This window comes from Colobus angolensis, unplaced genomic scaffold, assembly GCF_000951035.1.
Source record: "Colobus angolensis palliatus isolate OR3802 unplaced genomic scaffold, Cang.pa_1.0 Scaffold207, whole genome shotgun sequence".
NCBI classification, from domain to species: Eukaryota; Metazoa; Chordata; class Mammalia; order Primates; family Cercopithecidae; genus Colobus; species Colobus angolensis.
This window is the reverse complement of record NW_012115233.1, coordinates 345,200-357,545: the sequence shown is the minus strand read 5'-3', so window position 1 is coordinate 357,545 and position 12,346 is coordinate 345,200. Positions and strand designations below refer to the sequence as shown.

Genomic DNA, 12,346 nt, shown 5'->3' with positions numbered 1-12,346 from the left:
GAGCATGACAACACACTTCAGAAAGGCCTCCCTACAAACTAAGATAGGTCTAATTCAAGAGTCCACGTCCCTTCTTTTCAAATTAATCTTTTAAATGAAGCTAAGATTCGGATCGCCAAAGTAGGCATGAATTCCACTGTAGTTAAGGAGAGAACAAAGACGTCACACAAAATACCATTTGAGATACAGATTTACAAAGGAGAGTGAGCAGCTGACAATTCAACATAATCTCCCATTAAATACCAGCTCATTTAAACATATCCCGTGGTGCCCTCCACATCTGGTGGATGACTGGGGCTGGCAGATTTATTTCTGGAGCTCTCTCTGCTGCCTGCCCCCACAGTAGCCTCCCTTGCCCCTTAACAGGGCCACTCCACTTTCTTTCACAAACCTGGTGTGATTTGCAAAGATAAGGCTGTCCAGATTTTGTTACCACCTAATTACTGGATGTTTCATGTCTTTTAACACGGGGGAGGATTATTACTGGCATTTTCCTTTCATTTCAGCCATCATAAATTTAAAATGGCAAAAGTAAATCTATCTGCAGTGTGTCACTTATACCATAAGCCCCTGTGTTTGGGAGCGATAAAGGTTTCAAGCTAACCCTTGGCTGGTCTCTCTCTTCCAAGTCCCAGGGGTTACATTTTATGGAAGTATGATTAAAAAAATAAGCTTCATTCTGGGTCACTAAAACATTTCAGGACTTAAGACAGAGAAGAAGGAAGAAACAAATGGGCCCCTTTCACATTATTTCTTTTTCTAGCTACTCTGCTAAGAGTGTAAACTCCCCCCCCAAACACACACCAAGCAAATGTGAGAGAGAGATCTCCCTAACACCTATTCAATCCGGCCTCATCCAGCAAGGCCTCTGTCTTTTCGGAATATTTCTCTCTGGACAAATAGTTGTTTATCCAGCTCTAGAAACAAATATGCTGAAAATACGATGACATTTTCAAATGTCTTTTTCAGTCAATTGAATATCCTCCTAATGGCAATAGGAAAAAAGTGCCATCTGATGTTTTAATTGAAATTTTAACCAAAAGAGGCATGGCCAGATTTCTAATATGCTCTAACTACAGTACTTCCCTTTCCACAATTACACAGCTAATGTCTGCATCGAATTCCCTAATTTCTCATTATAAAACAATTGGATTTCATCTCGCAGGCTTTAATTGCATTGTTTCTCCTGCTAGAATAACTGCACATTCTTCTTGGTAAGATGTTGAAGTTGTTGAATTACAAATCAATAAAGGTCATGCCATTCAGATTTCATCAATTATTATTCCATCTCTAAGCAAAATCGATAAGGAGCTTCAAGTATAGTCATAAAAACAATCTTCATTGCTCTAGACAGTCCTTCTCAACAGTCCCCTACAATCACACAGACACACCAAAAAGACCTGGAAAAATTAAGTAAGCCAAGTTGAATCCACCCACATGTCTCAAGTAGGACTAATGAAAATTATTTTCAGAATGAGAGCCTTGGGGGAATATTAGCCGGTATGAGAAAGGGGATAAGTGAACAAACATGCAATTCAAACCCACCGATGGGACTCTGAGGAGACCACAATGACACGGGCAGGAGCGGACCGGCACAAAACATCCTGGAGGAGCTGGACAAGGTAGAAGTGCCCCAGATGATTCACTTGAAAGGTGGTCTCCAGGCCATCTTTAGTGAGACTCCAGGGTAGAGCAAAAGCTGCTGCGTTGCACACAAGCACATGAAGAGGCCTGAAAAACACAATATTCCACATGATGTGAACATAAACACTACCACCAAGCAGAATCAACGCTCCTTCAGCAATGAGAAATTCTTTCTTCGTCTTCTAGATTCCAACCATTTAGAAATAGGATACCCTAGAACGTCACAAGGCTTTGAGTGGGCAACTGTCCTTTGTTGCTGAGGATGAGGGGCTTTTTAGGACACAGGACTTCAAGTGCGAAAACCAGGACAGTGACAGGCAATCCGAGAAGAGCTGTCACCCTAGTTGGAACTCAGATTCAACCGCCTGATTAACTCCGTCTTTCTTAATTCACCCAAGTCGCACTTTGTCTGTAAATAAAAATAGTCCTTAAGATAGTTATGAGTAATAAAGGAGAAATTATGCTGTTAAAAAGGCTGGCATAGGGCCAGGCATGGGGGCTCACACCTGCAATCCCAGCACGTTGGGAGGCTGAGGCGGGTGGATCATTTAAGGTCAGGAGTTTGAGACCAGCCTGACCAACATGGTGAAACCCCATCTCTATCAAAATACAAAAAAAAAATTAGCCGGGTGTGGTGGTGCATGTCTGTAATCCCAGCTACTCGAGAGGCTGAGGCCAGAAAATCGCTTGAACCTGTGAGGGAGAGGTTGCAGTGAGCTGAGATCATGCCACTGCACTCCAGCCTGACCAACAGAGCATGAGTCTATCTCAATAAACAAACAAACAAACAAACAAAGAAAAAACAAAACAACTGACACAGGACCCAGGACTTCGTAGGTGCTAAGCAAGCATAGCAAGGGGGTAAATGCTCTGTCTAAAGAGAAGGGTACATATTGTTTAAAGATACAGAATTTCTTGTAGAGATCAAATGAACGTTTTATAAAGAAGCCTAGAGATAGGTAAGTAGAAGCCTGTCATAATATTCTCTCTTATTTTGTATATATTTAATGTTTGTTTGTTTGTTTGTTTTTCTGACAAGATCTTGCTTTGTTATCCAGGCTGGAGTGTAGTGGTGCGGTCATAACTCACTGCAGTCTCAAACTCCCAGGCTCAGACGATCTTAGCCTCCTGAGTAACTGGGACTACAGGGGCACACCACCATGCATGGCTACTTTATTTCTTCTTTCTTATTTTTGTAGAGACGGACTCCCGCTATGTTGCCCAGGGTGATCTTGAGTTCCTGGTCTCAAGCAATCCTCCTGCCTAGGCCTCACAAACATAACAAAATTGTTAACAATAAAAGTAATCCTTTCATGTGAATCAAAAAGCTAAATTCTCAAAAAGTAAATATATACTGGTGAAAAATCATAATGTACCAATAAGAATTGTACAACAAAGTATACACAAGGCTATTCACAGTGTTTGTGATAAACTAAGGCAGCAAATTAGAAGTAAACTAAATACATCATTGAGGAATTATTACATTTAGAATATATCCACATGATAGAACACTATGCAGCCATTAAAATCATAAACAAATCTACAGACCTTATAAAACACGTTATAATATAAAATTTAATGTATTTTATTATCAGACACAGACACACACAGAAACAGAGAGAGAGAGAGAAAGAGATAGAAAGGTTATGAAAGATATATAAAAATAAGGGCAGGCGTGGTGGCTCATGCCTGTAATCTCAGCCTTTTGGGAGACTGAGGCAGGGAAACCACGAGGTCAGGAGTTCGAGAGCAGCCTAACCACAAGGCGAAACCTCGCCTCTACTAAAAATAAAAAAATTAGTCCAGTGTGGTGGCACGCGCCTGTAATCGCAGCTACTTGGGAGGCCAAGGCAGGAGAATTGCTTGAACCCAGGAGGCGGAGGTTGTAGTGAGCTGAGATCACGCCACTGCACTCCAGCCTGGGGAACAGAGAGAGACTCCATCTCAAAGAAAAAAAAAAAAAAAAATATATATATATATAGAAGGCTGGGAACAGTGGCTCACCCCTGAAATTCCAGCACTTTGGGAGGCTGAGACAGGATAATCACTTGAGCCAGTACTCAAAACCAGCCTGAGCAACACAGCAAGACCCCATCTCAACAACCACCACGAGAACATTAGCCAAGTGTGGTGGTGTGTGCCTGTACTCCCACCTACTTGGAAGGCTGAGATAGGAGGATTACTTGAGCCCAGGAGTTTGAGGCTGCACTGAGCTATGATCATACCACTGCATGCATTGGAGCAAGACTCTGTCTCCAAATTAAAAAAAAAGAAAGACAGTTTTCACATCGCAGCCTAAGAGTTACAAGTTTTTAAAAAACAAACACTGGCATGCAATAAAGGGAAACATAAAGAAAAATCTTTATAGAAATTAAATATTCTGCTCTCTAAAAAAGTAAAACAAAAGTGAAAAATATATGCAATCATTTAGAGGCCCCATATTTTTACTATATAAACAGTTCTTACATATCTATGAGAGAACCACGTGTCTTCTAAGAGTCTAACAGAAACAGTGACATTAGAAATTTTATAAAACGAGATTACAAATAACCAGTGCAATACTTAACACCTCCAACTACACTAGTAAACATTAAAATATTTTCTATCAAATTAGCATATGTATTCATACTATTATATTTGTATTACCTCGTATAAAGTTGGGGGGTTACACCCTAGATATTAAGTTGAAAACATGTATCATGAGAATTGAAAGGTTCATATTATTTCACCAAGTAATCCTCCTTCCAAGCAGTAAAGCATGTATGTAGCAGGGGCAGCAGAAATGGCACAGTTAATATCACTAGGGAGAAGTATTTTATCACTGATAATGTTTAGAACTGTCAGCACATGATTGTAAAAAGCAGATCAACTTTTAGCTAGCTTTGCTGTTGTTTTTCCATTCTATACAAAATGCTTCCCCGTTTTGCCTGCACCTGGGGCAGACCATTCCCATAGCTACCTCCCATCCTTTTGATATGCCACTGCTTCTGTAGTGGGTTGAATGGTAGGAATCTGTGAGTTGAATTGTACCTCCCGCCCCACTGCTTCCATAGTGGGTTGAATGGTAGGAATCTGTGAGTTGAATGGTACCTCCCACCCCATTGCTTCCATACTGGGTTGGGTTGAATGGTAGCGATCTGTGAATGTGACCTTATCTGGAAAAAGGGTCTTCGCAAGTGTGATTAAGCCCACATCTTGAAACAAGATCATCTTGGATTAAGGTAGGCCTTAAATCCAATGATAGGACTATCCTTACAAAAAAGGAAAAGTGGAGAAGGAACACCCACAGAGAAGAAGATGGAAAGAGGCAGAGACAAGAGTGACTTAGACACAAGCCAAGAAATTCGAAGGACGGCTGGCGGTCACAAGAAGCTAGGAGACAGGCATGGAACAGATGCTCCTTCGAGCCTCCAGAAGGAACCAACGCCGCAGACTGCTTGATTTCAGACGTTTGGTCTCTGAAACTGTAAGAGACTAAAATTCTGTTGTTTGAAGCCACTCAATCTGTGTTAATTTGTTATAATAGTTTTAGAAAACTAATACAGCTTCCAAAATTCTTTCCTAATATTCAAACTTCATATAAAAGTTTATGCCGAAGAATGCATGATACATCAACTAAAATTATAAAATTCTATATGAACTAGAAACAACCTAACATCCAGCAACAGAGGAGTAGATAAACAATGATTAAGCCAAAGATTCCTAAACTTTCTCAATTTAATTGAAAAAGTAGGAAATTAAATTTTATATGTGTGATTCATAGCCCATACCCCCCAAAAAGAATTTCCAGATATACAGTCAGGATTACTTTTTTCTATTTCCTGTTTATGATTTTTGGTATTTTCCAACTTTTCTACAATAAGCATAAACTGATATACAGTCAGGATTACTTTTTTTCTATTTCCTGTTTATGATTTTTGGTATTTTCCAACTTTTCTACAATAAGCATAAACTAATTAAAGAACTTTACTGAAATACAATTCACATACCAAAAACTCTATGTATGTACACTGTACAACTGTTTCAGTATACTCAAATAATCGTACAACCATAACTACATTCCAATTTTATAGCACTTCAACTCAAAAAAAAAACCCATTAGCAATCACTAGCCACCCTCTACCCACTTACATACACTCTTATCCCCAAAACACCATTAATCTACTTTCTGTCCTATAGATTCACCTATTCTGAACATTGTATATACTAAACGGAACCATACAATACATAGTCTTTTGTGACTGGCTTCTGTTACTTGGCATGATGTTTGCAAGGTTCATCCATGTTGTAGCATTTATTAATATTTCATTTCTTTTTAATGGGCAGATAATATTCCATTATATGAATATACTGTGCTTTGCTTACCCATTCACCAATGATGGATATTTGGATTGTTTCCATTTATTGGCTACTAGGAATATCACTGCTATGTACATTCATTTGTAAGGTGCTGTGGAAATGCATGTTTTCTTTTCTCTTGAGGATGCGTCTAGGAGTGGCATGGCTGGGTCATATGGTAACTCAATGTTTAACTTTTTGAAGAATGGCCAAACTGTTTTCCAGTGCGGCCGTACAATTTTACATTTCCACCAGGACTGTATTTGAACTTTCATCTCTCCATGTCTTCCTAAGTATTCGTTATCTGACTTTTTTATTTTAGCCATCCTACTAAGAAGTGGAATCTCATTGTGGATTTCATTTGCATTTCCCTAATGACTCATGACACTGAACATCTTCTTATGTATTCATTGGCAATTTGTGTATCACATTTGGAGGAATATCTATTTAGATTTTATGCTTATTTTTTAACTGAGTTTTTATTACTGAGTTGTGAAAGCTCTTTATTCTAGATAGAAATCCCTTATTAGATATTTAATTTGTAAATGTTTCCCCTATTCTGTAGATCATCTGTACACTTTCTTGATGGTATCATTTGTAGCACAAACACTTTTGATTCTGGATCAAACCCAATTTATCTTTTTTTTTTTCTTTTGTCACTTTTGCTGTCGGGGTTATATCTAAGAAATAATTGTCTAAGTCAACATCACAAAAATATACTCCTATATTTGCTTCTAAGAGTTGTACAGTTTTAGCTCTTAAGTCTCTGACCTATTTTTATTATTTTTTTTTCACTATTTTTTTCTGTGTAGTTTACGCAAGTGTGATCTAACCTCATTCTTTTGTATGGGGACGCCCAGTGGTTCTAGCATCACTGCTGAAAAGACAATTTTGAATTGTCTTGGCATCCTTGCTGAAAATCAATTTATCATATACATGGATTCATTTCTGGACTCTCAAGTCTATTTTCTTACCTAGAGTCTATTCTTCTGCTGGTATGACACTGTCTTTATTACTAAAGATTTATGGAAAGTTTTGAAATTGAGAAGTGGAGGGCCTCCAATGCTGTTCTTTTTCAAGCTTGTTTTGGTTCTTCAGGTTCCTTTGCATTCATATATAAAATGTAGGATCAGCTTTTCAATTTCCGCAAAAAAGTCGACTGAAATTTTAATAGAGATTGCACTAAATTTGTAGATAATTTGGAGAGCTTGGTCAGCTATACAATATTAAATCTTCTGATCCATGAACATGGGATGCCTTCATTGCTAGTATACAGAAATACAACTGACTCAGGCATATTAAACTTTTATCCTACTTTTATCCTGGCTGAACTTGTTAGTTTTAATATTTTTTAAGTGTATTTCTAGGATTTTCTACAGATAAGGTGATTTCATTTGCAAATAAACATAGTTTTACTTCTTTCCAATCTGGATTTTTTTTTTCAGTCTTCTGCTTTTTTGTTTTTTGCCCAATTGCCCTAGCTAGGACTTCTAGCAGAATATGAAATCAAAGTGGTGAGAGTCAATATCCTTGTCTTATTTCTTGATCTTAAGGGGACAGTACTCAATCTTTCAGCATTAAGTATGATGTCACTTGTGGGTTTTTTGCAGATGCCCTTTATTGAGTTGAGAAAATGCCATTTTGATGCAAGTTTACTAAAAGTTTTCATCACAACAGAGTGTTGGATCTTTTAAAATGTGTTTTTATGTGTGTATTGAGAGGATCTTTTATTCTACTATTATGGTATTGACTGACTTTTTAATGTAAAACCAACCTTGAATTCTTTGGATAAATCCCAGTTAGTCATAACGTACAATTCTTTATATATGTGGCTGAATTTGTCTTGATAACATTTTGTACAAAACGGTTGTATCTCTATTCATAAAAGAAAGTGATCTAAAGTTTCCTTTTCTTGTGATATCTTTGACTGGTTCTGTTGTCAGAGTAATGGTGGCTTCATAGAGTCAGTTGGAAAGTGTTTCCTCCTCTTCTATTTTTTAAAAGAGTTTGTAGAGAATTGGTACTTTTTGTTTGTTTGTTTTCTGAGACAGAGTTTCGCTCCGTCACCCAGGCTGGAGTGCAGTGACGTGATCTGGGCTCACTGCAAGCTCCGGCTCCAGGGTTCACCCCATTCCCCTGCCTAAGCCTCCCGAGTAGCTGGGACTACAGGCGAAAGCCACCACGCCCGGCTAATTTTGTTTTTGTATTTTTAGTAGAGATGGGGTTTCACCGTGTTAGCCAGGATGGTCTCGATCTCCTGACCTCGTGATCCATCCGCCTCCGCCTCCCAGCGTGCTGGGATTACAGGCGTGAGCCACTGAGCCCAGCCAATATTAATTCTGTAAGTGCTTGCTGGAAAGCATTCATTAAATTTCAACTAGAAAAACGTATTAAATCACTGTTGTTGTTTGAAGTATTCATGCAAATCTTGTATCATTGGGTAATCTGGATCTCATTAAGAAATTATTCATTCTGTTGCCCCATCTGTTTTCCCACCTATCCCCTACCTAAAACCTCAAAAGTCGTGGTGTGGTTGGGGTCAGTTGTATTTGTTTGAGAACACCTGTTTTCCACATATGGTGCCCACTACAGTTGTCAATACACAATCACTCAATGGCCCAACTACTCTCTGAAGAGATAGGTACAAATGCTTTGAAGCACCAAGCCTACCTAGTAATATTCATTAGACTCTGCTTCAAATCAAAGCAGGATCTACTAATTTGTAGCAGGGATAACTCATAGATTGTAGTAAGACAGGACTATTGCTAAAAACTTTGTGGGGAAGAGGGAAAGATGGGCAAAGTGAAGAGATGACTTACATTTGAGCTCCTTTCAGGTTGCATCTGAAATATTTTGCTCACTTTTCCAGGGCTGTTAGTACTTTTTTTTCTTTTTTGAGTACTAACTATGGGTGAATAAGTTTTTAAGAGCTTTTTGTATTTAAGAACCCTAGGTGACGTGTATTATGATTGCCATTTACAGACAGAAATGAAGTATCAGAAATAGCTAACATAGGCCAGGTATGGTGGCTCATGCCTGTGATATCAGCACGTTGGGAGGCCAAGACAGGAGCATCTTCTGGCTCAGGGGTTCAAGACCAACCTGGACAACATAGCAAGACCTCATCTCTACAAAAAATTAAAAACTCAAAACTAAAAAACAAACAAAAAAACAGCCCGTGGAATGCACCTGCAGTCTTGGCTACTTGGGAAGCTGAGGTGGGAGGGTCTCTTGAACCTGGGAGTTTATGGCTGCAGTGAGCTGTGATCACCCCCACTGGCCTGGGCAACTGAGGAAGAGCAAGACCCTGTCTCAAAATACAAAAGCTAATATAAAGATGCAAACAAGGAAAACAACAAAAGGGTCACCTGACTTCAAGGCTACCGCACAATACCTTCTGTCTTACAGCAGCTCCCTGGAATGGATAGAGCCAAGTTCTTAGAGAAACTAGCTCAGCCACGTTGTTTTCCTTACCTGACTCACGGCCAGTTAGTTCACTTCCATGAACCTGTGTCCTCCCCAGTAAACTAAACATACTCCTCCCATGGTTGTGAGGGGTAAAGCCCCAGTGTCTTGCTAGCCTGCCATGTTAGGTAATTATTACTTCCTTTGTCTCTTTATCATTCACTTTCATGCACAAGACAAAATTAAATTCCTCAAAGACAGTTTCTGCAGTGTTTACCTACCTGTAAGACAGGCCTGGACACTGGCAATTTTAACATCATACTTCTCAACAACAATGTCTCTTCTAGTTACCTTTATTATTGCCTGTACATTTTCTCAAGAAAATGCAAACCTCAGCAAACCAAGCAACTTGCTACCAATGACAGGCCTGGAGGCAAGAAATCACAGAGGACCTGGGAAAACCCTTTCCTCTCTCACCAAATTTTAATACCCTTCATTAATGTTAATTGCACAACACCAGAGGCAAAATATGTATCCTGTATCTAAAACTTGTCACCTCTATTAACTAAAAACAGGCTTATGGAATATGAAACTATAAAGTGCTTGACTTTTAATTGTAAAGACACTTAATTGGCTTGTACAAAAGGAAAAGAATTTCTTTTGCCTCACTTTAATGAGGTTTTTATTATTCAAATGACACATTTTGCTCAGTTTTGACTAAAAGCCACTGCAATTCAAAAGGTTCTGAGATGATGAATATTTACAGACTATCAAAAGGAAAAGTTCAAACTACAAAGATGGAATGGAAACAAAAATAGTATCTTTCCAAAAACTGATGTTATTAGTCAGCACTTTAAGGAGTTGATTTTTTTTTTCCTTCTTGGGTGGATTCTCATCTGTGAGGGGTGATGAAGGGCAGAAAAGGCTGTCCTCCTTCTTTAGAGCCTGAGATTCCAATGGAGGGCAGCCTGCATGTTCTCCATGGCTCTCATCTACCCACACATAAAACCCCTACACCTTAGTGATGAGTGGCCCAATGGCATTCTCTGTGCCTGCTGACTGTGGGGATGGTATTTACAAACAGCAACCCCTTCAACTAGAGCCTTCTGGGCCAGAGGACATCCCCTCAGTAGTTAAGGTGTTAGAGGTGGGGCCGGGGGTTGTCATCAGTAGGAGTGACAATGGGCCAAGATTTCTCATGACAGAGCCAGGCTGTCTGGCAAGAGTGGACTTAGGTGGCAGTTCCTACTACAAAGGGACCAGCCCCTACCCTTTTTTAACCCCTCAAGATCCCTACCACTGACTACCCTGTCTCTTTCTAGCATTTTCTATCTTTCTCAAACCCCCTTTGTGAAATATTAACTGAGGAAATTATGACAGTGACAGAAATCTAACCTAACCGACTCCATCTTGTCTTTAGTCCCATAGGTTTATCAGAGGCATTCAAACCAGAGCGACTCCATTGTGAATATGGGCTGGATAAAATAACATTGAGACCTACTGGGCTGCATTCCCAGGAGGTTATGTCATACGCATCCACCAAACAGGCTTTGTGTGAGCATTAAAGCTTTTTAATCACCTGGGTGCAGGTGCACTGAGTCCGAAAAGAGTGAAGGGAGATAAGGGTGGGGCCGTTTTATAAGATTTGGGTAGGTAAAGGAAAATTACAGTCAAAGCAGGGTCGTTCTCTGGCAGGCAGGAGTGGGGGTCACAAGGTGCTCAGTGGGGGAGATTTTCAAGCCAGGATAAGCCAGGAAAAGGAATTTCACAAGGCAATGTCATCACGTAAGGCAAGGACCGGACCGGCCATTTCCACTTCTTCTGTTGTGGAATGTCATCAGTTAAGGTAGGGGCAAGGCATTTTCACTTCCTTTGTGATTCTTCAGTTGCTTCAGGCCATCTGGGCATATATGTGCAAGTCACAGCGGATGCCATGGCTTGGCTTGGGCTCAGAGGCCTGACAGTTAGGCATTCTAAGTTACAAGATGAGATAGGTGGTCAGCGCAAGATACAAGTCATAAAGACCTTGCTGATAAAACAGTGTGCGGCAAAGAAGCCGGCCAAAACCCACCAAGACAAAGATGGCAACGACCTGTGGTCATCCTTACTACTCATTATACACTAATATGAATCCATTAGCATGCTAAGAGACACTCCCACCAGCTCCATGACAGTGTATACATGCCATGGCAACATCAAGAAGTTATCCTGCATGGTCTAAAAAGGGGATGAACCCTCCGTTCCAGGAACTGCCTACTCCTTTCCCTGTAAATTCATGAGTAATCCACCCCTTATTCAGCACATAATCAATAATTAACTAAATATCCTTAGTCCAGCAGCCAAAGTTCCTGCACTACCTATGGAGTAGCCATTCTTCTATTCCTTTACTTTCTTAATAAACTTACTTTAATTTTATGAACTCACCTCAGAGTCTTTCTTGCCCAAGATCCAAGAACTCTCTCTTGGGGTCTGGATCGGGACCCATTTCCGGTAATTGGTTAGCTGTCTTTGGTCATTCCTGGGCATGGGCCAAGCTAACTTTGGGAGAAATTTCATTCATAGTTTAAATAACAGCTTTTTGCCAAATCTAAACTGTTCTTGTAAAATGAATGAAAGGCCACCACATTAGGATGAGACAGGCTTGAGTTCCAAATAATCACCAGCCGTTATTCCAGAGGTCACAAGATTTGCAACTTTCTCGATTATTCCTGCAGATGACCACTGTTGTAGAACCTAAGATTGGCTTTTGAGATGTCTTTTCAGATGTCTGCATTTTTTTAATTTTTTTTTTTTTTTAAGACAGTTTCACTCTGCATCGCATGCTAGAGTGCAGTGGTGCTACTGGCTCACTGCATCATCCACCTCCTGGGTTTAAGTGATTCTCGTGCCTCAACCTCCCGAGTAGCTGGGATTACAGGTGCACACCATCATGTCCAGCTAATTTTTGTATTTTTAGTAG

At 39.8% G+C, this 12,346-nt stretch overlaps 1 protein-coding gene across 1 annotated transcript in view; it reads right to left on the bottom strand.

Moving 5' to 3' along the window:
* The window catches only part of WWOX (WW domain containing oxidoreductase), a 1,140,828-nt gene that overhangs the window by 800,842 nt on the left and 327,640 nt on the right, over positions 1 to 12,346 (bottom strand). The window contains exon 7 of the mRNA XM_011942139.1: positions 1,546 to 1,731. Coding sequence (XP_011797529.1) covers positions 1,546 to 1,731 — 186 coding nt within the window. The remainder of the gene's footprint in view (positions 1 to 1,545; positions 1,732 to 12,346) is intronic.